Genomic DNA, 26,559 nt, shown 5'->3' with positions numbered 1-26,559 from the left:
AGCGACATAGAAGAAGACGACCAAAGTAAAGTCATATATTGTCTCTTTTATTTCAAGATCAAATATTACCATGAACAGGCGAGGATCAGTTATTGGCAAAGTGACAATACTACACTTACAAAACCATTTGTAAGAACACTGACGGAGACGTGGAAATCCACAGCGAATAATTCAGTTTAACTGATTTTACCCTTCGCATTACAGGGGCTGAATCCATCACTGGACAGATATCCACCATGTAATGCAAACAAGGGGGCTGAATTGCATGAGCTGTTTTGGGGACATTCATTCATGAACTTTGATCAGTTCATTGTGTGAAAATGCTTGATAAGAGTGCTTCACAGTTCACTGGCTGCACAAGAGGGGTAGACAATGTAAAATGCAAAACAACAAACCTAGAACGGCGGATTTGGTGTCTGTTTACATGGTTACAAAACAGTTTTTGGGCCCAGTCCATAGACACTGAACAGATGCAGCGCCACGTGCATAAACATGTATATCAATGTCTTAAATTGTGTCCACAAAACATCTTTGGTGGCTAGACAAAGAAAAATGACAAATACAGTACCCGAGGCCCCGATCTAATCGCCAGATAATGTTTGCTGTTTGGTTAAGACTTGCATGATACTATCAAAAATAAAACTGACAACTGTTCACACTTCGCAGGCCTATATATCTCTCAGCAGGTTTTGGGTGCCCGGCCATATGTAAACAAATACTACAAAACGTAACGTAAATGAGTTCCGTTGGGGAGAAGAAGCTGCACATTTTTATTTGGAAGTCCATACATCTACATGTTCTGCTCTTCAACAATCTGTCTATAATGACTAAAAATGCATACATTTTCACATGACAGTGCTGACGGTCTATACACAGCTTTGCACTAAAGTCCTTTTACCATATGAAAATAAAGTTGCTTTGGATTTTCTTATAGAAAACGCTTTCAATAATATGGGTTTCTGAGGTATACAGCTACCAAGCCAGTGGGGAGCATTCTACAATGTTCAGAATGTTACTGCAACGCAAGAACTGATTGGTTATCGCCTGGTTTGACGTCCAGTCCCTACAGCGCTGAGGGAAGAGTTAGGAACGTTTAATACGCAGCACACGCTCGGTGAGGACAAACCGTACCCAGCCATGCAGTGAGGCAGCTACACTCACACAAATAACAAAACCACGCATACTTACTAGGTCAATTAGCAATCGATTTGAAGTCATATGCAGAAATTTGAATATCCCTGGCTCTAATTTAAATGTTCTACAGAGAACTTTTTTTCTGCAGATTTTAGTGCACAATTTCTGTGTATTTGCTGAGCTTAACATACTAGAAAAAATAAAAGAGGTGGGTTATTACAATATATTAGTGTTATTGTGTGCATTTCTGAGCAAATCATGGATATCGGCAACTGACTACATGTTTCGTTACAAAGAGAGCATAAAAAGACCTATTTAACAGGATTTAGTGCAGTGTAGTATAATGTTGAATAACTGTCAAAAAATATGGTTATATACTTTTTCTTCACATACCCCTACAGAAAACAGAACAAAACTGCCCAGACTTCTGCGTTGGTTACATTTTATGAAAATTCTGCAAATAAACAGTAACTGTGCATTCAAATGTGCAGAACTGTTCCCTGGGGGAAAAAAAAAAAAAAAAAAAAAAACACACACACAAAAAAAGTGACTAGCAGTGCCCAAACTTGCATGTTTGCATGAGTAATCATATGTACAACTTCTGAAGCCAAAAGCTGTGTTCCAAAAGCAAGGCTGCAGTCCAGACGGTCAACATTCAGATCTGCGATCACCAGCAGATGAAACCACGTTCCTGTTTCAGAATAACCTGTTCATTTAATAATGAAAGCTTGTAATGTACATTAAAAGTACATTAAACTAGTTTAGTTTGGTTTATGTGTCAGCTCGAATTTGGTGTTATGGCCAAAAATGCAGCACTGTACAAGTTTTGTTGTACAGTGTATTTATAGTGTATTTATTTATTTACATGTTAAGAAAACACATTTTTTAGGTTAACAGTGGCTTATTCAGCAATGTCCCTTTACTTTGAATAAAAACTAGATTTAACAACTGAAGTAAAGTCAAACAAAACTAATAGAAAGTTTTTGACAGATTAGCCAGTGGTGTTTACAAGTTTCTCTAGACATCTGAATTTCTCAAGTTATTTGTCACATATTTGTATATGTGTGTCCCTTTCATCCAAGACTTGGATTTTAAATAGATCTTTTTTTTTTTTTTTGGAAACGTGACTGAAATATCCCTGACACCATTCAGCTAAACGGACTAACCTCATAATGTTTTGCTTGATTTGTGGGTTGCGCAAATGCCAATTGTGTGTCATATCAGAATAAAGGCTATAACAAAACTAATGCCTTTGGAAGAACTTTAACTGGTATATCGCCCAAAACTAGTGTCCACTTTATGAAATGCTCAATGACAAATTACCAACAATCAGCCTGTGTTTGTAAGGACTAACTACATTTGCCACACTGGATAAGGAATTACAATGGTGAAAGTTTACTACACGTTAAAAAAAAGGCCGGTTTCGAACCATCAATCACGACAGTATTCCCATCATCAAAACTGACATGACAAAGTGGCCTGTGGACTGTTCTGTCATTCAAGCGCATCATTTATAATACAGTCTTATTGAGGACCCACGTTTCTCAGCTGCAGCCTAGCTTTTGGAGCGCTGCTAATTTCTCATTCTTTCACAAGTACAGACACACTTTGAATTGGTTATGGCTTGTTGCATAATTTCCACAACACGGCGTGGAATATAGGAGACGTTTTGAGTTTCTTATGTTTAACAGGGTCTCTAGGGCCTCTACAGTTAAACTCTTGTTCATATCTACTTTTTCTAATCTTAGAAATAAAAATAGCTGCATATTGTCTAAGCATTTGACATGTGCACACATACACATACATACATCCCTATTCCTCACACATACACAAGACACACACTCACTCGCTCAGTCCATCATAAAACACAAATATCACAATCACAAGGGCCATTTTAGTGTGTGTGAACACAATAAGTGCTATAGAACATAAAGGGGGAGGGGAAGACATATTTTTAAAACAATATCTTATACATAACCTGGAGAAACATCATTGAATTCCCCTTGGAGGAAACAAAATATATATAAAATAAATTTTGATTGTTGGCACTTAGAAGATCGACAACTACACTGGTCTACAGAGTAGAGGTAACACCATCCTCTTCGGTAAGTTTCGAAACGAGGATTACGATATAATAAAATATGCAAGCCATTCTGGTAAGAACCTAACGGAGATCCGTTTGGAAGCCAAGATCAGCTGAGTATCTTAGGATGTTGGGAAAGATACAAAATGCTAGAATAAAACTCGGAATCTTTCCTGTCCTAAACCTAAAATAGACCTAAATTAAAAGAACTACAAGTAAAAGCTTATAATTCTCATGCAGAGTATAAAATAATCACCTTTGTATTTTGCTCCTTTATGGTTGGATTTATTTACACGGTATGGTACACGGATCTGTACAGGTAGTAAAGATTTGGAGTTCCCAGAAAAGATTCTGAGAGCTTTCCTTTTATGCAAGGTCACGCGAGGACTATACTCCTGAACATTGATGCTTAAATAAATTACTGGGATAAAAAAAAAAAAGATGGAAAAACTTGGTTGTAAGGGTGCTGTTCTCCACCTGTTATTGCGGTGAAACGTCTGGAATCCTGAACCGCTGCTATAGCAAACACCTGGTGGTGTCATGTTCCACGCTGGCACTGAAGCGAGGAGTTCCTTCTCCGAGAGGCTTCTGTCACCCGACCGCAGCCGTCACCAAGGAAGAGCTTTGCTGGCAGAGGCGGAAGAGCTAGCCGATGACCTTCATGTTAATACTGTTGACAAAAACAGCACCGTAGGGCTCTTTGTTTGTCCGCATCACTGTGATTGACCACTGGTGTTGTCAGTCCGGTGAGATGCGGGGGCTTTCTGCCGCTTTTGAGTCTGAGGCTTCAGTTGTTGCTGTTGCAGTCTTTGTTGTTGCTGTTGCTGTTGTTGACGCTGTTGTTGCTGCGCTGTGCCAAACGCACTCTGCTGCTGAATAGGAAAAGCTTGTAGAATCAATTGTGTAGGCTGGTTGCCATGGAGAATGCGAGTGCCCTAGAGAAGAAACAAGAAAAATAAGCATATACAGTTGTGTAAAATAAACCTCCACACTCCTGGTCAAATTACATGTTTTATTATTATTACTTTTGTTTTATAATTATTTTAACTTATTTCAAAAGGAACATGCTCAAATATGGCATTTCTCTGCATATTTTAAGTTCAGAATTTCTATTTATTTCCTTAATATATTTGCTATAACTTTTGCACCAGCCACATTTTGTTTATTTTTTCCCCACCAAGCTGTTCAATTCACTACACATATAAATAAGATCTGTCTGCTGCCAGCTGATGCTCTAATTGATCAAATTATATAATTTTCATGATGGCTTCACTTGTTATTACTTGTTTGTTGATCCACCCTGAGAGCAGAATGGAATGTTAATGTCACTGTGTTATCATTTAATAACAAAAATGGATGTATGTTTTTTGGTGTATGTTCAGTTGATTCTGAATAGGTTTTAGTGAGGGAGAAGTGACGGAGAATAATCTCACCCTCATTTGCTTCCAAAACATACCATACCATATAATGAATGTATAATTTTCTACAAGTGAATTTCTATATTATTCTATTATTTCTATATACAATATTTATATCTATATTATGAAAAAAGTCTTAATCTGGTCTCAGTCTTGACTCTGATTAAATGTGCAAACTGTGTTTGCATGTAATTTTGTGCAAGTAACAGGGCACCTGGAGAAACTGCTGCTGTTGCTGTGGCTGTGTCGCCCCCTGCTGCTGCCCTGTCTGAATTGCAGATGCTTGCGTTTGAGAGTCGGACTGCGTGGCTGCCTGCGTCTGCAAGGCTATGGCCTGCGTCTGGCCCTGCTGCTGGGCAAACGGGCTGTATGCCGTCACTACCTGGCCCATAAACATTGTTGTGGGGACCATTACGGCACCGCAGGCCATTGGAGCCGTCACTAACTTTGTGACCAACTGCTGCCCTGCGGGAAACCTGCGTAGGCAACAATTATGAATGAATGAAGAATTATGCAAGGAGGAGAGCAAGAGTGAAATTCATATAAGGGATAGGACACGTGTATATTTGTATGAATGTGTACCTGTTAACTGCAGTTCCTTGATTGACATTCTGTGCCAGAGTGCTGGGTATCTGCACCACATTAGCATTGCCAGGCTGACTGATCATCATTGTGTTATACACCGGACCCCTCTAGTGCAGAAAGAAAGACAGTTGCAAAAAAAACATGGCTTTAAAAATGCTGATTCACCCCAACACCATTACCATAATGATGTGATATCAAGGGCAATAAGGGGAGACCAATGTTATGATGTCATCTTTAATGGATTCTCTGAACAGCAATTGTGCAAATGTCAAAGACAGTGGACAGAAAAGCATTAAATTACTTCGAGTGCTTCAGGGTTGCGGGATGGGGTATGGGCTTTTATTGACTTTAATAAAAACTCTTTTCTCCTACGTCTCAAGTACAGTTGCTCTCTTATTTGCTGTCTCTTCGTGCTATGAATACACACAGAACATTCAATTCAGTCTTTTAGTCAGTCATGTCTGGCATATTGTAAGGTGGGATTAGTGGTAAGGTTAGTTCATTTGTGTTTGATAATAAAAAGCCTCTCACTTAACTCACTAAAAAGTGCCCACCATTTTACTGGCACCATGTACTCTTCTGTCTATGTAGATCATTCTACCAAACTGGTTCAATGTCAGAGTTCAAAACACATCTGACTTTTAACCGACAAGCCTATTCTGGTTTTCTTAGAGCTTTTGATACTGTAGACCACAAGATTTTAATCTAATGTCCTGAGTATTGGGTCATAATGGTTTAAATTACATGTAGGTAATAGACAATTCAAGGTTTCAATTGAAAATCATTTGGTAAAAAAATTGGCATTTTTTGTGGTGTCCCTCAAAGTTCAGTTTTAGGGCCTTTGCTTTTCTCTTTGTACATGCTACCTCTAAGTGTTACTATTATAACAACTCAAAGTGCTGCATGCAAATTTGATCACTGTTAACTGCTTCACTTGAGAAATTATGTTTCACACAACTCCTATATTACAAATTGTTGCATGGAATCAAGCATCGAGAAATCAGCATGGGTGTGTTTCTAACCTGTGTAAGAGTAGAGCCTTGTGTGTACTGTTGCTGAGATGGTGGTGCCTGCTGCTGTAGAAGGTGCTGAGTTCCATTGTGGGCGGTGCTTGTGACATTCTGGCCTTGAATAGCTACAACACCAGCTTGAGATCCTGAACCTAGCACCGAAGCTCCTCCGACCTGAGGCAGCTGAACATTAACCCCACCCCCTGACTGCTGCAGGAACATCTTAAAGAAATGAAAAATTGCGTTACTGTCAGTACAGCAATCCAGATTTTCCAATCAAGGGAAATGCATCAAGTCATGTGATCCTGAGATGCCTGGACTGAGCTCAAATGAATCCTACAGCAGTTGATATAATGGATTACCTCACTCTATCATCATATTCTTTAGTTACAATAAAGCCATCAATTACAGAGAATGATAAAGCTATCAAATACACCTGAAAGCACTCAAGGTGAAACAGTATTCATCTTTTTGGGACAGAAAATGGTGTATTAGCAGTGAGTGATCTGATTAATCTCCAAAACACGTTGTTAAACTTTAAAATTAGTTAAGGATCCAAAGCATTCAAAATTAGTCAAGCATCCAAAATGGGTTTATCTGGAAAAAAAAATGCTTACATATATTAATGCTGTATACTGTGATGCATATTGAAATCAAAGTCAAAGACTCCCTACTTCCATACATGTTTGGATTTAAGTGGTCCAATACCTGAAGTCCTTGGCCCTGAACCCTTTGTAGCTGCTCATGTATTTGCCTCAGTTCTTCCTGCTGCTTCTTAATATTGGCTTCGATCATCCGCGTCCTCTGCTCCAGCTGCTCCTTCAAGTGCTGCATGGCGCTCAACGGTGCAGAATACTATAGCGCACACACACAAAAACTTAAACAACAGGTACCCACATAAGTGTCAACATCTGGAGACACTAAACCTTATATTCCCAGCCTCCAATCTCACGATTTTGTATGGCATATTCCTATTATCAAAATCTTTAACCGCTATTTATCTACCATCCCAGCGTTGTCCACCCAGAAGTTGTTACTACGCAATGCTGTACTTTTGTCCTGTACACACACACACACACACACGCACACGCTTGCGTGCACACCTGCTCATCCAGCATTTCTTCTGAAATCAAGGGAATAAATAGTGAATTTGTCCCATTCTGCTGCAGTAACAGCCTCTACTCATTTAAGAAGGCTTTACAGTAGATGTTGGAACACTGCTGTGAGGATCTGATTGCATTTAGTTACAAGAGCATTAGTGAGGTCAGGTAGCGATGTTGGATGATTAGTTCTGGATCACAAACTCCACTCCAACTCATCTCAAAAGTATTGGATGAAGTTTTTTCACTAAAGAGAACAGTTTCATTTACATATTGTATAGTATATATAGTGTAATAAATGATGATTTCATTCATTTCTGCTTTTTTTAAGCTCTATCTCGTCTTGATCTTGACTTGATATGTTCAGTTCTCTGTCTTGAATAACACTTGCCTCTAACGGTGACTGCAACTCTACCGAATTAACTGAAAGTAAGGCAGAATGCCAAACATAAGGACAAATCATCTAAGCTGGTATCTTCCTACCTGTGCAGGGGGTTGAAGCTGTTGCTGCTGTTGTTGTTGCTGCTGCTGTTGCTGGTTGACTTGAGCAGGAGATGAATTTTGGGTGCTATTCTGAGAACTAACAGTCTGTTTACACATAAATAAACCACATCAACAACAGACAAGTTTCCTCTCATCTACCACATATGACTCAACAAATTAGAAAGAGGAGTTAAACAGTTGAGGCTAATGAGAGCAGGGAAAAACGTACAAATGTGTATTCCCAAGGCTTCTAACTAAACTACTATGTGGTGTATCGATTAATGTACGCTGAAGTTCTCACCTGGCCACTGACTGAAGAGCGTCGCTGTGAGGCCATATCAACGGTGGCAGGCCGAGGAGGAGTGCTCACATCCATCTGCAGCTTAGAGGGAGTAGCTGAGACACAGAGGGGACACTGGTGACTCATCAAAGTGATAAAAATGACTCCCAGTTCTGCATAGTAGTGAGTCATTATTGGAGTGTGGTAACTAAACTGTTGTCATGTTAGGCAATTATAAATATGACACGAGCATTTCAGCAAAAAGAATGGCCTATATTGTGTCTCTAGCTTTAAGTTCCTGGGAGTACACATCTTAGAAGATCTTTCATGGACACTTAACACCTCACACTTGGTTAAGAAGGCACAGCAGCGCCTCTACTTTCTAAGGAACATCTGTCTTCTCAGATTCTCACCAACTTCTACTTCTGTGTGACAGCAGCTCCACTGTGACCTGCCTTCAGAGACTATCACCTCCAGAGTGTGCAGCATCATCAAGGACTCCTCCCACCCCAGCCACACAACTTCCACCCATCCGGGGAGGAGACTAAGAAACAATCGGACCAGAACCGGTTGGCTCAGGTCCAGCTTTTTTCCCCTCCACCATCACCCTGCTGAACTCCACACTACTCCACTGATCTTGTAATATTGTATGTTGCACACAATATTTATTCATTATTTATTATCCCTTGCATTTCTATAGAATATACTGTTCACTGCATACAGAATACCATGACTTTTAGCTGTTGCTGAGCCAACAACATGTTTGTTGTGACCATCTATCAAAGAGCTCCAAAACCAGTGACCCCTCAAAAACATTAATGGGAGAATCTGTTAATATGGCTGTTCAGACTGCAAAATCTGTGATCATAATTTTGAAATACCATCATTATTTTTATATACCTGCACCATTTTAAATACCACAGCGTATCTTATTACCCTTATACTGCCAAACGATAAATATAAAATAAGAGTATTATTTTATGTCCCAAAAGAAGCTTACAGGTACATGTGCTGTCAGACACGGCTGTGTGTGAAGACTTGCGAGAGCTGCGTGAGGAGGTGGATGGTGTTCGGTTGTGATCAAAGCGCTCTAGTGCTTCCTTCAGGCTGGAGGTATTCAACTGTGACTCAGAACCTGAATCCTGAGACTGCTAAACAGAGATACAGAGAGAGAAACAAATAAACTGAAGTATTTATTGCAAACCTGTATATCTGTAATGCGGAGATGGAGTTTAAGTGAACAATTCACACAAAAACAGTTCTCTACACATTGTGCCCAGTAGTGTGAATCAACGATTCTTAGTAACTCGGTCACGTCTCACCTTGTCTGCTATAAGCTCAGGAGGAGACTCTTCAATTCCCATCTCTCTCCTCTGCTCTGCCCGCACCTCAGCGTAACTACCATGAAAAAGGAAGAAAATAAAAAATGTGAAATATTTAGGGCAATATAAAATATAATATATAGAATATAGACTAGCATACCAATAGACACATAAATAGAGGGATGTAGACGATAGTATGTTATTATTAAACCCCTGGTACAGCTGACTGAAGTACACAACAGCAGTGCAGAGTACATTGTATAACATACAGCAAACCATTTTGAAAATATAAGCATGCTAAGAATAATATTTAAATACATCAATAGTATACTTCTATGTAGTTATACAGAGACTAATAAAACAATTATAATTTTTGAGGTAAGACTTTAATATGCATTAAGGAAATATGCTTGAATAAATGTATTTCTTAACATAACATGTCATAAAGATAAAACATTAATAAAATAAACTTTAAACTATATTTTTCATAAATTTAAGTGTATTATTTAGAAGTATAATTTAAAGCAATGATGACTCACATTAGCAATTAAATATGAATATCGGTACAGTCAAGATCACACATTTATAATGTTTCAATAGAAGAATTTGTGACCCAAGTTAATGTTAACTTCTTTCCTATTTAGAACAGAAAAGCACTTTGAAGCAGAGAGAATGTATTTCAACATTACTTAAATATAATTTAAGTACACAGGTTGTGTTTAGTTATTGCTAATAAAATAATTATAATTTAGTATATACCTAATATTTTCTTTTAAAAAATGTATTGTTCCAAAAGTTGTTCCAAAACAATACATTTAGCATTAAATAAAATATGTTTAAAGGGCAAACATTAAAATTATGTACTTCTCATATTTACTGCATTTTGGAAAAGTACATTTAAATACATTTTTCTTTCACATGGGTAAATACAAAAGGCAACATTTAGTTTTCCTTTTACTAACTAGTAAATTACATCAAAATTAAGTCTACTTTAAAAGCACAAATAAATCCCAGTTTACAAACATCAGTCAAAATCATGCACTACAAATGTACTGTGCACAAGTTACATTAAAACAGCCTCTAAATATTATTATTAATAGTTTTTCAGTGTCAGAAAAAAAATCAACAAACATGATTAATAGAAACAAAGACACAAAAGCCTCCAACACTAAGTTTTTCCAAATTCAAAAATGACTATTTAATTTGTCCACTATTTTTGCTTAACCAAGTGCTACTGGAACACCTTAACATGGGCCCACTGGCAGCCAAAGTAATATCCATTACTTTGCATTGAAGTTTCTGTTCTTACTGAACAAGCCTTTGTATGAAATGAACTTGGATTTGTTAACGGGTTAATTCTTCCATCCTTCAAATCTTAAAACAAACAAATAACAGCTGTGTCCTCCCAACAAAATGGGTCACTGACAGTCAAAGACACGAACATTTACACAAATAACTATTAAACATACCTCTGCTGCCTTATATATTTCTGTCAAAAATGTATGGCTAAAGGAGATATTTCTGATGAGATTAGATATAAGGAATTCACTTGCATAAGTTAGGAGAAATACAGGAGAAATAAAAACAGGAGCATCCATAACTGGAGTTTCAAAAGTATGTAGAACATCTAGAGTTGGTGATTTGTTTTCAACTGAAGGCACAATAAATGGTAACAAGTGCAAACAAATTATAATGCGAAATGCAGTACCCTTTGGAAGAGAAATTCATTCTATGGCACGATAACAACCCTAAGCACACTGGGGAGAGGATCGAGATGCACGCTCTCGTGCAAAAAAATGGGCCAAGCCCAAAATGGCATCATAGTGGTCTTAACAACAAACCATTAAACAAATAGTAGGTAACTGGTATGGAATGGTTTTTCCTTTGATTACTTTAAATGCTGAAGTCTTGTGGGAGAACCTGCAGACAGCCTTTTACAGAAAGAAGAGACAAAAGTCAATATTGTTCCACTCAGCATTGATGGCTTCGAACAGCTGAAAAACACTGCCACATTAGTTTGTGTTTAATGTAAGACCAAATACTCTCTATAGCATCTAAATCTGGACTCTGACCAGCACAAAACCATGAGTAAAAATGACATTTTTTGCTTGATCCGATTTTTGCACAAGAGTATACATTTCAAACAAAGAAACTGCTGGTATCCTCAAAACTATGGGCCCAGATCTCAATATCATTGCATGTGCTTGGGATCACTTAGACTGTGAGAAGCACAAAATGCAACCAACTTCTAAGACTGAACTTTGGAGACAGTAACAAGAAGCCGAAAAAATAAAGTACTTCTTGGTTTAGTATTTTAAGAAATGCCAGTATCAGTATTCACATGGTCATAAAAAACTATAATTCCTTCAAGGAATCCCATAAAAGTCCAGTGTAAAAGTTCTCTTAGGATCCCTCAAAAGGTGCTTGAGTGTTCAATCAATAGAAAAGAGTTCCTATAGGAATCTAGTGCTGAATCATCATGCTTGATGGAAACCAGTGATATAGTTACAGGTTCCTGTAAACAGCTTGTGGATTATCAAGAGTTCCTATAGTAGCCACATTATATGGGATGGTATTTTCAAGGCATCGAAAATGAATAAATTTTTTTTGATCTCCCTATTGAACATTTACAGAGAAGGGTGGTTCTATGGTCCTGGAGCGTGTATAAATTTTACCTGACCACGGTGTGCGTGCAGACGATGAACTCAGGCCGTGAGTTCCACTGATGGTAGGTGATGTAGTAGTGAGTCTGGAGCCAGATCCACTGCTGCCCTTTAGTGAGGAACCGATAATAACAAGACTTCCCCTTCCCAAACTGCATCACTGCAGAGACAAAGAGAAAATTTCATTAACCTTTGTGTATACTGAACTAAATGATAATGAAACTTTAAATTTATATGTATTCTACACACAAATATATTTACATTTTTTCTGATAAAAGCTAGTTAGTTTTACATAATGAAACATATCAAATGAAATAAGCACCCACACCTTCAACCCCACCACATATGGACTAACAACTGTGTTGTAAGCTTGGTTGCTTGTTTTTTCAGTATGCTTTTGAGAGTCATTTCTGCACTGACACAGCTGTGAACACAAGCACAAGACTGAATATGTATAAGTGGGGGTGCCTGTGTGCAGAATTACTCACAATGCTCATGGCATTTAGCCAGTGACTCCAGATCGTCTACATGATAGTAGTCATACCCAGATGTCCCCAGCACCTCAAAGGGGAGATAGCCAATGATAGGTGGAGCTCTGGAACAAAATAAAGGGGCAAAGGATGAAAATTTCAGTATTTCATCAAATTTAAAAGCAGTGGTTTCACAGTGAGGACAGTTGTTAACTCTTGAGAAAAGAGGCATACTTACATGTAATTAATATATTTATTAAAATACTGAAATATATTTAATAAAATAAAACAAAACAAAACAAAACAAAACAAAACAAAACATGTGTCATCTACGTCAGTGTAGTATTTAGAAGTATATTTTAAAGCAATAACTTTAAAAATGAGGTGGGAGAACATGGCACCATTACCTGTGATCTAATAGGAGAAATTTCCACTCTAGACTGTGTCGAGAAGTAAACTCTTCATTGGGCTCCTCCACTGTACACATCTCCTACAATCAGTAATCAATGAAGGTAAACAAAAATTGTAGTTAATACAAGCAATCAATACAGGACAATCGATACAAGCTAGCCAAACGTGTTGAGCAAATTCTAAAGACAAACAGTCATCGATATATAATCCAGGGCAGCACATACCCTCGAAATATTCAATATTTAATGAAGACAGGCCCAAATTCTGTGACCTCATTACCTGTGACTGTTGTAATTAGCAGACTTGAACCAATACAAAGCAATACTACACTCCTTAAAAAAAATTCAAAGAGATACTTTCATCAAAGCTAGAAAACCAACAAGAAATATTAATACTTGGATCTGGCTCATTAATGTAGCAGTGACATGAAAATGTGTCAAAACAGCATCAGAAACTTTGTTTAGACACCTTTAGTCTGTACTTTATTAATACTTCTGAATGAACAGCATGAGAGTTAGTTTTGAATTGAACTGAGATTGATATGCTCAGGGGTCCCGGTAATTTGGTGCACACCAAAGTTCTTATTTGCTCTAATGAAATGCACTAACACAGAAACTGCACCATTGTTTCAACAGCAAAAATCTGAGCATCTCTCTCCCAGTCAGCTACTGAAACTCTCATTCATGCTTTCATTTCTAGCCATCTAGATTTTTGCAATTCTCTTCTTGCAGGCATCGGCTCCTCATCCCTTTGTAAACTCCAGAGAATTCAACACTGCTGCTCGTCTCCTCACTTACACCCGGTCACATTGCCACATTACACCTGTTCTCCAAAACCTCCACTGGCTTCCCATAAACGATCATATTCAGTTTAGCATCTTCCTTCTCACCTACAAAGCTCTCAACAGTCTAGTTCCTTCCTATCTCTCTGATCTTTTCCAGCCCTACAAGCCTACGCACACTCTCTGTTCTTCTACCGCTGGTCTGCTTACCATTTCCTCATCTAAGCTCCACGTCTTCAGTGATCGTGCATTTTCCAGAGTAGCTCCACACCTCTGGATCTCTCTCCCTTCTCATATTCAGCAGTCTAATTCTCTTCTGCCCTCATTTAAATCCAAGCTTAAAACACATCTGTTCTGTCTTGCATACAATCTTCCCCTATCCTAAACTATTATAGCTCATGCTAGTTTGTTATCTGTGCTGTAAATATGTATCTCTGTCTCTGCTGTGTCATCTGTTTGTATGTTGTTATGTATTTGTTTCTTATGCCATACTGTAATCTGTAAGCATCTTGTGTCCTTGAAAAGCACTATACAACAATCATGCATTATTACTATTAATAATAATAATAATAGTTATTATTATTATTAATTATTATTATTATTATATTAGCAAAAGATTAACTTGCTTTGATAAACTGTGGCTTTGCTAGACGCACAGTGGCCACGAAACACACTTGGTCATCAAAGGCTGGGCATAAAGACCTCTGGAGTACTCCTTCTAGGCCATTTCGAGTATGACGAGGCACTGGGAGAGTGAAGGAGAAAGGGGGAGGGAGAGAGAGCGAGAGAGAGAGAAAGAGAGAGAGGGGGAGGAGGAAGGCGAGACAGAGAGAGAGAGGGAGAGAGAGAGAAAAAATGGATTATATTGTAACTGTTGGCTGCTCATTGTCTTATTCATTCATTCTGTTAAATTTCATGATAAACATCAAAGCTTAAGCCTTAGCCACACTCACTATTACTGAGGGCCTTGAAGTTGCCAATAACTTTGACATATTCATACACGGGCGGGTCTTTGGGGTCCATAGAACCTCTGAGCACATGACAGCAAAACTCCAACTGGCTCTTAGCTGGAAATAAGAGAAAATGATGTCAGTATCGCAGTGCATGTATCAGATTGTGGCACTGGGTAGTAGTAGGCAGTATACCACTTCACCCCTGAATTCAGGTGTTTCAGCCACAACCATTACTAAAAGCTGCATTAAATTAAGCAACCACATAATCTCCATAGACAAACAATAACAATAGAATGGGTCATACTGTAGCGCTTAGAGACTTTAAACTGACACAGGATGCCGTCTTTGCCACAAGTAAGAAGCAACAACGGCTCAGTCACGAAGTGGCAGACCATGCAACCTCAGAACGTTGAATGTTCAGCAATGATGCTCAGCCTGTCTGGTCAATTTCCCATGACTGCATCTTGAGGTGAAAACTCTTTCAACACTTCGCAAACTGGATATCCATCTGGATATCCATATTGTAACTACGGAGAAGGTTTTAAACAATGGACAATTTCCCACTGGGGAAATAAATTTCTCGGTAGAAAACGGCTCTTGTCTGAACCAAGATTTTCACAGCACTCACACTTAAAGTATTCTGGGCTGAGGTTTTCACCTTCTGGGTGTGAAGACAGAGCTTTGTATATGTCCGTATGCTCCCCGACAGGAAGGAAATTCAACAGGTTCTGATCCACCAGATCCGACTAAAACACAAAGACAGACACAAAACATTGTTAACGCTACCACAGATATCTGCATGTAACAATTTTGTACGAACCTTTTGCAAATTCACAATTTAAAGCATCTTCTTAAAATAAACAATCTGCATTCATGTAAAAATAAAAATTACTCCACTAGTTGCCTTAGTTCTTGTTCCTTTATTACTTTTCACTGACAATAAAAAGCATAAATAAAACAGAACTTTCTTTATGAAAAGAACTCTTTTTGTTTTTTGGTCATGCCCTAAATTTCAGTTGGGCCTGTAATAGTCATGAAATTTCAAATGATGATTCATTTCCATAAAAATAACTGTGATTAACAATTTAACTGTCTTGTTCATTGTATTCAACTAAACAGGCTCGCTTCCTGGTGTTATTGTAAGACCCATGATGTAAATGTATTAACACGCTTTCATTTCCATTTATTTACCTCAAACTCAGCTAATTCACAATCTGTTGCACTGTAAGATACAATTGTGCTAGTAATGTAAAATGTTTAACACAAATCAGATTACATACAGTGACACACATACTCACAGGCAGGTGCCCTAGTAAGGACGTAACACTTTCAGAGACATAGATGATGTTCCCATCTGTCAGGATAGCAAGGAAAAACCCATCCAATGCCTAGAAAACAAAGTGTTAGGGTTAATTAAATGTTTTAGCAGGTAATTCACACAGACTCCCAGAAATATAAACGGCTGAGAATCTCACCTCCAGCATGAGCTGTGTGAACTCCTCGTTGCTAAGAAACAGGGGTTTCCAGTCCTGTCTGATCTCACTAGAATCTGACTGTGTTGCGATTTCTGCACAAAGCAAAATCCGTCATTTACACACAAACCAGCTTTAAACAGCATATATCAGAGAATTTTAATTTCATTCATTGAGATAAAAGATCTTGAAGTATGCAAATATGGTTTTAAACCCAATTCAGACAGGATTTAATGTGCATGGGTTCCTGGGGTCCTTTGTGATTTTATTTTCGTCAAAATCAGCTGAATCTGTTTTTTTCTCACTTTACCCTCACAGCAATATAGCAACAAAATCAGAAGAGGTTTGAAAATGGACATGTAAAAATCTATGACCACTGACAAAATGTCACAAAATAATGTGCAAATGTTATGGGAAGTACAACAAATGTTTTGCAAACCCTATTTTGGCCATAAAAAGTGACCATAATGACTTACTAAGCACCATGGTCCTTTAGCAGCCATAATAAGATCAAAGGAGCAGTCTCTGCTACCCTGTCCTTTCATGTCATTCTTCCCCAGGAGAAGATTACTGAAGTGCTCTGATGTATAGACACAACTACCAGTTGGTATAGCACAGGGGATAACACTTCAGTTCTCCACATGGTAGACGGGGACAGCCTCGGATGTGAGCTAAAACTACAGCTCATCGGTGCAGCAGCGGATGCTGATAATTCCTCTTTATCTTACACGAGGTATATTCCCTTCATTACATGATGCGCCAACAGTATTTTTCAAAGAATAAATATTTCCATTTCTGGATGTGGCTAACATCAGAGTAATTATCCTTCATTCTTTGAAAAAGAAATGAGATAAGAATGGCTCTTTAGTAAAGAAAATTGTTCTATATGAGACCATGAATACTCAAAGAACTATTTGCATGCTTCAAGGGTTCTTTGCATGGTGAAATGGTTCTTCACACTGATGGAGGAAGTGCTGTGAGGTTCTACATAGGACCAAAATGTGTTCACAATGTCAAGCTTGCAATAACAGCAGAACTTATTTTAGTGCTACATACAAACCCTTTTCAAAGGGTCCAGTTCCTTATACCACATCTGTTTTAAGAGTGTAGTTAACGATGAAGCCACACTACATCACAGCCTTTATAATATCTCTGGCTACATCTGCCTTTCAAAAGAAGTGTTGTAACATCACACAGCATCACGTTCACATTTTGCCACTTGTGTTTCAGAGTGGTACAGTGCAACATACTTATTTACAAATACAAATAAACTGTAACATATAAAATCTGGTTAAAAAAAATAAAAGCAACATTCATTGAACTGTTGGCTTGTATATTTTCTTCGCCATTAAATGGAACTTGCACCTGAATAATAACTACAGTTTTTGAACACTGGCATCTCAAATGGTTAACCGAGAACTCAAGTATCTATGCACATCCCTACTCGGCATAAGACGTCTGCCCAATGCCCTAAATTTTAATTTATTGTCTGTGAAAAGCCTTGTCACCATCATGGCTACATGGATGCCCATCCAGCGATTAGTTTTTACCTTTCAAATGTTAAGTCAGTGTTCCTGCTCTCAGATGTTGGCTCAATACCTCTATGTTTTGCCTCAAAACACAAAGATCTGAGATGTTTGCTCAATATCTATTTTGAGTCAAAACACAATTATGGTCAGATTTAAGGTAATTTTCTTTTATAACATGCAGTTTAATGCAATCACAGCATGCACTGCAAACAGTGATTTTTGTCAGCAGTTCCATCACGCGATTCATCACTTTCATTTCACTAAAAAACCTTTAGCTTGACATTTTCCTGTTTAAAATTTTTTAATCGTGTTCTTTATTTATGTAAAAATATGGCCCGTGACTAATCCTGCAGCACTATACCACAACAAAACAGCCTCTGCTGAAAAGACGAAGAAGCAAGTAAAAAGCAAAAAAATGTAATTCTGGACTTTGTGTATGTGCATGCATTCATCACCTTTGTGCTTCCGCAGGTAGTCAATGCTCTTCTGTAAGATAGTGGACTTGTCCATCTTGCGTGTGTTGCCTGGCAACATGGTGCCCAATTCCTTGATGAGGACATTGAATTGGTCTCTCCTCCTTTTCTCTGATTTATTCCTAGAAACTCTGAATCAGCACCAAAATAACATTTGTCACTTAATTGCTGCCAAATCCAGATATTCATTAACATAATAAAGCCTTTTTAAAAATTATGTGAATTTTTTTCATCTCAGGTTGGAGCTCAATGACAGCTACCAGAAGGGGATTCACGAAGTGAGAGCTACCAGGTTAAAACATTTCAAAGAGGGTTTGCCAAGTGAGAGAGGGACTCACTCCCTCTTAAGCAGACAACAGAGTCCTATTCACACAAGTGGGAAATTCTGCCTCTTTCACCAAACTTTAGTGACTGTAATTCACTCAAGGTTACAGCATACTTGTGGCCATTTTTCAGATGGTAGGGTCTTGTGAGTAGTTTAAGCCTTAAAACACATTTACAGTCAAAAAACAGTTTTGCTTCATGATTGTTCAGACAGCTGCCCAGTCTCTCTGCATGCTTCTGCTGTTGGCTAAGGAGACAGGGGCAGGGCAAGACTTTTACCCCTTTTCACCCTGTTGATTTGAACAGGCATGCATAACCTTTGTTTACCTCATATCCACAGAATACGTTCCATTTCAGCTTTCACTCTACAGGTCGTAACACAAGACGTCACAAATACTTGAAAATGTGAAATTTTCAGACAACTATAGGCTGATGCAACATGGCTTGACATTGCAATGTTGTTCACAAAGTGCAGAACACCTATCAAAAAGATCCCCTTTTGCTTCTCAACTGTGACAGGATGCTTTCTACTTTAGAAAAGCCAAAGGAGAACAGACGGTTTCCCTGCCTCATTCAAGAGCTGAAACTTCAAATGCTTTCGCACACAGCTACAGCTACACACGACTGCTGGAGATGCAGCTCCACATGAGACGAAGTAAAAAATACATTTGGCACCTCACAGAATGAGCAAACGGTGACACCAGGCAGGCGACTTTACATTTTGGAAAACTGAAAGTAGCACAAACAGTGTCATACAGCATCTTCCACCGTTCTTCCACATGTAACTCAGAAGCCTGTAGCCCAGTTTTAGCTGTTTTCTTATAGATTTGCTGTACTCTTGCTAAGTTAACCAGTTAGCCAGAATCAAACATATTCTGTGGGGAGCAGAGCTGTTATCATGCTAGCTAAACTAATGGTAACCAATTCCTTTCTTCTAGTTAGCAGCACTGTTGAGCATTCAGAATTTGTAAGACAGAAGGTTTGACTCTTCTTGAATGATGCCTTGAAAATGCAGTGCGATGTGTTCACTTATTTGGTGAACATCATGTCTTTGTGGGCGGCACGGTGGCGCGGTGGGTAGCGCTGTCGCCTCACAGCGAGGAGGGCCTGGGTTCGATTCCCCGGCCGGGTGACCAGGTTCCTCTCTGTGTGGAGTTTGCATGTTCTGTCTGTGTGGGTTTCCTCCGGGTTCTCCGGTTTCCTCCCACAGTCCAAAGACATGCAGTCAGGCCAATTGGACGTGCTAAATTGCCCCTAGGTGTGAGTGACTGTCTGTGTGTCTGCCCTGTGATGGACTGGCGACCTGTCCAGGGTGTATCGTGCCTTTCGCCCGAAGACTGCTGGGATAGGCTCCAGCACCCCCCCGCGACCCTGACGGAGAAGCGGCTTGGAAAATGGATGGATGGATGGATGTCTTTGTGATTTTTTTTTAAATCTTGAAATAACACGTGACGAGACAGCAAATAAGCATCATTAATGCTTTCACATCACTTACTACATCCTCGCCCCTGGTAATACCATACACTTCAGAAATATATGGTGATGGTTTGAAGGCATTGAAAAAGGGGACACTGCACAGCCTAAAGTTATTTTCAAGTAGCAACAAGAAGCAGCAGCTGTCTTACCGTTTGGCCTTATCTCTCTCATCCTCCTCCATCAACCCATCAAAAATACTGCCATCGTCCCTATAGCACAAAAACAAAAAATCTTTAAATACAGTGTGTATGCAATTCTATCCAATTTACTACATTTTATTTTCTTGCATCATTAACCTTGCATACTTAAAAATAACTAGGGGATGACGGAGAAAGAGACAGAGAGAGGCAGAAAAGAGGAGTGCAACCATACTGTTATAAATACCCCAGGATTCCTTCAAAGCGCAAAGTGTGAGCTTATTTTAGACACATACTGAAACACACAAGCAAAAAACTAAGTGGGTAGATGTGGGTGTGCACTTGTGCATCACAAGAACGCAACAATGCAGACTGAGAAAACACACAGGCATGCTCTTTTGAATGTGTGGTTTACACAGTAAAGCAAAAATCATTAAGCTCTCTGTTGTACTGCATTACATTTTAATCAGTCATGCTAAACTACTGCCTAGACTGACTGAGCTCCTGTCTAGCTAAATTATGTGTAGACACTGAAACAATACTGACTCTGAACACTTCATTAAAGGGTAATTCTATCTTGTCCTGTCACGATCATGAATTTTTAGCCGACAATTAAATGTCACATAAGTAACTACTATTTACTATTTAATTGTCTTTTCTTGTTTATCGTATGCAACTACTAAATTACAGGCCCAAAGTGTCTTGCTTCTTAGTATGTTTACTTATACTGACATGAAACAGTAGCCTAGACTATTAAATGTTACACAATTATACAGAATCATATCTAGATTCAAGCAAAGCTACAATTTTTATCTTGAGTGTTAAAGTATAAGAAAAAAAAAACATTTGTTCTGCTAGCATACATAACTATCAAACAAATTACGCTTCCCTTTAAACTTGAGAGCAAAAGCCTTTTACACATACACAGCCTAGCTTTTTTTGTATTCATAATGTTTAGCATAATATGGTTTAAATGACTTTTGGCACAACGCAAATGTGGAAATGTCTGCAGTCAGCTTAGATAATCTCAAAATATTACAATAAGCTGATTATGCAATAATTGTAACACCTAATCCCATCAACTTTTCATAACGTTTCCATAATTCAGTCGCTGAGACGCAGATAAAGTCCTGAATGGTTTGATGTGAAATGCTCCACTTTAGAAGAACTTGGTAAGAATTGTGCCTCACGTAAAGTTCTTAGGAGAAGATGAATGCACTGACTAATACACTGTTTTATGACCCTTTTAAAATAAAATTTTGAACCAAAACTTTATTTGTAATATTTATTCCTGATGGAGAGGAACATGCAGGGCATTGTAAAACAAAATAGAACTCAAGGATTTTCTCCCACCTCAAACGCATTTGTTTCCATCTCAACTACTGAATTGGTGGAATTCCCCTTTAACAACAGCACCTTATATTCAGTATAGATAGCTTGGGCTTTATTATGTTTAAAAGAGGCTGGCTGTTGGTAAAGGGTGATATTTTGTTCTGATCTAGGATCAGCTCTACCTTTCCAAGCCACAACATGAATCAATAAGGGAAAAAATAATCCCAGAACAGCAAAAACAATTAAAACCTAACTCAATCCCTTCACTTGAGCTAATTTTACCCTTGTATATTTTATATTATGCAAAAAACACTAAAAAGACAATGCCCTGTTCAATTTATCTCCTGCAGTATTTGATCTTATGTTATGCTTATGTGTTTAAAATATTGAGTGATTAGGTCAACAGACATGTATTCAGATAGTTTGTCTTGCTATTGTGTTTTTGAGCTGCTCTCAAAGATTAAATGATGAGGTCTTTACCAATCTTAGTGCTATACCATAAACATAACAATAGAAGGCTGTTGCGATGCATGCCTAGGATCATGTGTTACGATCATACCTGTCTATAGAGCTCATGGTGATGTTGTTTCATGGGTTAGTCTGAGGAAAAAACACTTGAAGCACTCGGAAGACATTTGAAGCAATGGTGGTAGAGATCCTGCAGTATCACAAAAACATTAAAAATAAGTACACGTTTGCACAAATAAAGACCTACATCACTATTACAAACCTTCTATGGTGCTTTATATCACTTTCACAATAACCTAGAATATTTTCAACTTCATATAATGTTCCTCTTGTACCCTTGTATAGCTACATACAATACTACTTGTTTATTGTCCAGTAGTAACACAGTAATTCACTATACGAGTGTTATAGAAATGCTGTAGAAATTACTGTGTGTGTGTATTGTTGGGATACAATCCTCACCTTGATGCTGTTTCCAGATATTTGTAACATCAGCTCTGCCGAGGTCAGTGCCTAAAGGTTGTATACTGACCACCCAGGGCTATGTGCCACACAGCCCTTCTCTCAAGCCCAGGAGACTATAAGGGAATTAAAAATGAACAGGTTAAATGGAAAAATTCCAGCATAATTTAACAGTTGAGATGTAAACAAAGGCATCCAGGAGTGATCTGTTGTGAAATGATTCATTGTACAGAAACTTGCAGACACAGATGATAGAAACCAGGGGCTGGTTTCTACAAAACAAATATGAGGTTTTTTTTAAGTAATGGTAATATATAGTGGCAAATAAGCTTCCTTTAAGGGCTGCTTCACTTTAGAATGGCCTCTCCACCATGGATGGACTGTAAAAAGTGTGTTTTGGCCAACATCTTCTCAAAACTACTGTAAAGCAAAGTCTCAGGCGTCAGGCAACATATTTGTTACCATTTCTGCAAGGAAAGTATTAAACCCTTCTGCTTTCTCTCACCACCACCAGAACGAATCTGACTCTTTACGTTTTTCTAAAACGTGTCTTTCACATGTTACGTGTCTTTTTACATGTTAATGACTTAACTGAGCAGACCTTTTTGAAAATATGTTGAATAAATGGTACATGAACAGTTAAAACGTTGCCCTTCATCTCAGCTGATCCACACTACCTCTATATCTGAGCGTTTCTGGCGCAAAGGCCGAGCCCAAAACTAACAGTAGTTATATATTAAGGAGAACGCAGCGTTGGGAACAAATATTAGCAACGTGTATTTAGAATACAGAAGTGTACTATTTTATCATACACTGCACGGTTTTTGTGAAAATGACCTTCAAGAAAATGACCCTAGACCAGACCTTATGACCCATGGGGTCAACAGAAGATTCGCATGAAGAAAACTGCCAACCAGTAACAGCAGTGTATTCAGTATTCAGCCATCCGTGCCTTATAAAAGTAGCCCTGATAGTATGTCAGAACAGCACTACATCAATAATAGTGTATTTACTTGTTAAGCAGGTACAGTAAACACAGCAGCTATGTGGTTTGAGACAACCCAAGTTAGAAGTACACTCTCCATTCAAACTACGAACAGCTGCAGCGCTGAGGGGACCGGCCGTCTTCTTACGTTCTCGCTCCTGACACACAGCGGCTAAAGGTGCACGGCTGCTCGCGTAAGCGGGAAACGAAAGCGGCGGAATTTAGTCAAGTAACAAAACAAAGTCGCCATTAATACATAGGGAAACGAAATGTCCTGCCACGAAAACGATTTTAACCTGGGAAACTGTGGTTACTTTCTCTCAGGCCATACCCCCGCGCTCCTGCATCCTGGGCTGGCTAGCAGGCAGGCGAGCCTCGCGCGCACTAACGGTATTTTTTTTTAAATCTGCATGCGGCTAACGGCTAAACTAGCCCGGTTTCGTTCAACAAACAAGAAATGTCGTTCAAAACTATTACACTTCAGCACAAACACACACACACACACCCTCCGCCATACTCACGCAGGCTCACACGGTCGCGGCTCCCTCTCTATCTACACGCTGAATGTGGGTCACCGGGCCTACTCGCTACGGAAGCTCCCGCTGAAGCCGGACTGTTGTCTCTTTCTTGTTCAGGGTCCTATTCAAACGTCCCCGTTTTGACCTCGTCCTCCTTCGCCGCGACTCACCGGCGCACCACAGCCCCGTTTCTGCTCACGAAAAGAGCGCAGAAATGCAGAGCTGGAGGAAAACAATAAAACACGGGGGCTAACCTAGTTCGTACGCTGTTACTTGGCGTTAGGAGTTGCAGCTGTCATGCGCATTACGGCTCTTGGGGGGCGCACTATTCTCCGAGTGAGCTGCTGCGCCGTAGCGTGGAGCTGCGCTGGGCGAGCATGCGGACAGCGGAGCGGAGCGCTGCGCCAAAACGTATGGATGGACCGAGTGATCTCCACATGGCTCGACAGAGTATAGTTCTGTTCAAAGAAACGTCTTAAACGTACATATCACTGTACGTTTGCGATGTTACCCCAGATACCGAGGTTTCGAAGCATTTGTCCATTAAAAAAAGACAATTCTCTCTAATCTGAAGCGCTTGTGACCAACGCCGTCCGAAGCTTCGGTCGGGACACCACCACGTGATTTAGCCCAAACGAACCGGCGCGGGTGTTTTTAAAGGTAGTTCTTCAAAATTCCCGAATCGTTCGGTCCTTGAGATGTGAGAAGAGTCATCCAAAGTGGTTTGACAGGAAACAGTTAATTTGTAGAGAAAGACTCTATAAAGAAATCATCTTTATAGTGGTTTTAATAGGAACCGGAGGTCATAATGTCTACAACACAAATATAGCCATTTTATTTACCATCCAAAAGCACCTACACAAGTCCTCTGAGTTTTATATATATATAATGTTGATGATGGCAAAATAGGGATAAATACTGAACAAATAAGTTTCCTTTGTGGACTATTTTGGCTTATGTATCCCTCTGCCATGAAATAATTCAAATAATTTAAATATGTTTTAAGACACAAAGCTATCACAAGACAGTGTCTCCGACAGAAGACAGCATGTATCTAGCCATGCCATGTAATAACTTTCTGTGAGGGAGCTTTCAGAGGTGGACGTCCTTTTCCTATCGCCACCGCTGTGAACAATTGTGCCACATTTAGTACGGTTCTCAGGAATGGAGCATTTCACATCAAACCACTCTGAATGTCTTTGTTTACATCTCAACCTTTTAATTATATTTGTTTGTTTATTTATTTATTTAAATTTGTGGAGTTCCCCTTTAAGCCAGTACCCGGCATCTATATCTTACTTTAGGCTTCATATGTGAAGCCCACGCATTGGCTATACAGGGCATAGCTATACGCGAGTAAGCTTCTGCACGAGTTTGTCAGATTGTTATGAATGTTTATCATGTAACGCACTTCTGCATGATATTTATGTTACTAACTACATTTACTGCTTTATGAAGGAATTACATGCTTATAAATCTCTAGAAGATGAACATTTAGTGGAGTAGGTTTAGCTGCTATTTATGTTTTTAACCACCAGGTGTCAGTGATGTGCACTGATTGTAAAAGCATCGAGAACCGAACCCTGATTCGATTCACTGATTCAGAGCGTTTCGTTTGCTATCGTTACTTCACTTTGTAACGATGTGAGTCTCAGTCGCAGAAAAAAGCCATTAATAGAAAGTTTGTCGCGTACTTTAACGCGCAGTACGTGTATTGTGCACTTCGTGGGGGTCACGTAGGGACTGTGATTAGCCACCAATCCTGACGCCGGACTCCCTTGAGTCGGTGCGCTAACGATGCACATCATTAATATTGTCTAGCAAAGTAGTTTTAATGTTAATTCAGCTTTACTTCTAGCTTATTCTACAGATTCAGCTAAATGTTATTACCTTACCTCTGAAAAGGTGACGAGGCACTAAAATATTCTACCCATTGTTTTAATGCTGGTTTTGTGGTAGAGTGATATATAACATCCTAGCTATTTAGTCTATTCATCATGAAATTTAAACACAATGTAAAGGACTACACACATCTACAAATACAAGAGATACACGGTTTTCATCCAACAACTGCGCTATACTTCTGTATTTATTAAGTAGTAGTTACAAAGACTTTATAACAGTGTGCTATAAATGTAGGTTCACGGCGTCAGTGAGAACAAACCGTTTCACTCCGCCAATGAGCTTCTACACTTGGCCACCAATCACGCAGTAGCAGTAATCCCTACCAATCAGCACGCAGTAGGAGTAACAGCAACCAATCAGCACGCAGTAGGAGTAACAGCAACCAATCAGCACGCAGTAGGAGTAACGGCAACCAATCAACAGCAATCTGTAGCAGCGATGCTAGCGTTTTCCTGCCTAAAACGGGTTCTCCTGTAGTAAAAGGGAAAGATATTGATACGTTTTCTCTGCTTTTTTAGTGAAATACGCCCTTCTAATGTCTAAAATTAAAGTGAGATCCGCGACAAACGGCTGTAGTTATTTTACCTGTCCGTTTTTAGCCGTTTATCCTCATTCACCCCGTTCATTGAGGACTCCACCGCGGGCGCCCTCTGGCGTTGTGCAGTCATGGAGGAACAGGGAGGCCTGGCTCCCGTTATAGCGGCTCTGCGGAAACTTTAAGTGTTGGGAAGCGTCGGTGGGTCACTTCGAGGAGAGCCGTGAAAACGCGCTCCCCTTAAATCGGC

At 39.1% G+C, this 26,559-nt stretch overlaps 1 protein-coding gene across 4 annotated transcripts; it reads right to left on the bottom strand.

Moving 5' to 3' along the window:
- Nucleotides 1-26: 26 nt before the first annotated feature.
- On the bottom strand, nt 27-26,489 carry clockb (clock circadian regulator b). Of its 4 annotated transcripts, none has more exons than XM_017709432.2 (22): nt 26,360-26,489; nt 22,367-22,482; nt 21,996-22,094; nt 20,117-20,176; nt 18,150-18,298; nt 16,169-16,260; nt 15,992-16,081; nt 15,322-15,439; nt 14,694-14,807; nt 14,367-14,485; nt 12,956-13,038; nt 12,567-12,673; nt 12,091-12,238; nt 9,416-9,491; nt 9,094-9,244; nt 8,115-8,209; nt 7,814-7,918; nt 6,939-7,085; nt 6,243-6,452; nt 5,218-5,327; nt 4,850-5,111; nt 27-4,152 (listed from the first exon to the last, which is right to left on the bottom strand). In XM_017709432.2, the coding sequence occupies exons 3-22, from the start codon at nt 22,010-22,012 to the stop codon at nt 3,931-3,933; spliced, it is 2,475 nt and encodes an 824-aa protein (XP_017564921.1). In that variant the 5' UTR covers nt 22,013-22,094; nt 22,367-22,482; nt 26,360-26,489; the 3' UTR covers nt 27-3,930. The 4 variants fall into 4 exon arrangements, with proteins under 4 accessions (XP_017564921.1, XP_017564919.1, XP_017564922.1 ...); XM_017709430.2 differs by lacking the exon at nt 26,360-26,489 and adding an exon at nt 23,873-24,183; XM_017709433.2 differs by lacking the exon at nt 26,360-26,489 and adding an exon at nt 23,873-24,183 and having other exon boundaries at nt 9,094-9,241.
- Nucleotides 26,490-26,559: the final 70 nt, after the last annotated feature.

Source organism: Pygocentrus nattereri, chromosome 22 (genome assembly GCF_015220715.1).
Source record: "Pygocentrus nattereri isolate fPygNat1 chromosome 22, fPygNat1.pri, whole genome shotgun sequence".
In the NCBI taxonomy this organism is placed as follows: Eukaryota; Metazoa; Chordata; class Actinopteri; order Characiformes; family Serrasalmidae; genus Pygocentrus; species Pygocentrus nattereri.
This window is presented reverse-complemented; position numbering and strand designations above follow the sequence as displayed.

Coding starts and splice junctions, on each gene's coding strand:
- clockb (XM_017709432.2), bottom strand. Junction 12,674..12,955: donor TTTCTCCTATTAGATCACAG/GTAATGGTGCCA, acceptor ATTTTGTTCCAG/AGCTCCACCTATCATTGGCT. Junction 7,919..8,114: donor GCTCTTCAGTCAGTGGCCAG/GTGAGAACTTCA, acceptor ATGTGTAAACAG/ACTGTTAGTTCTCAGAATAG.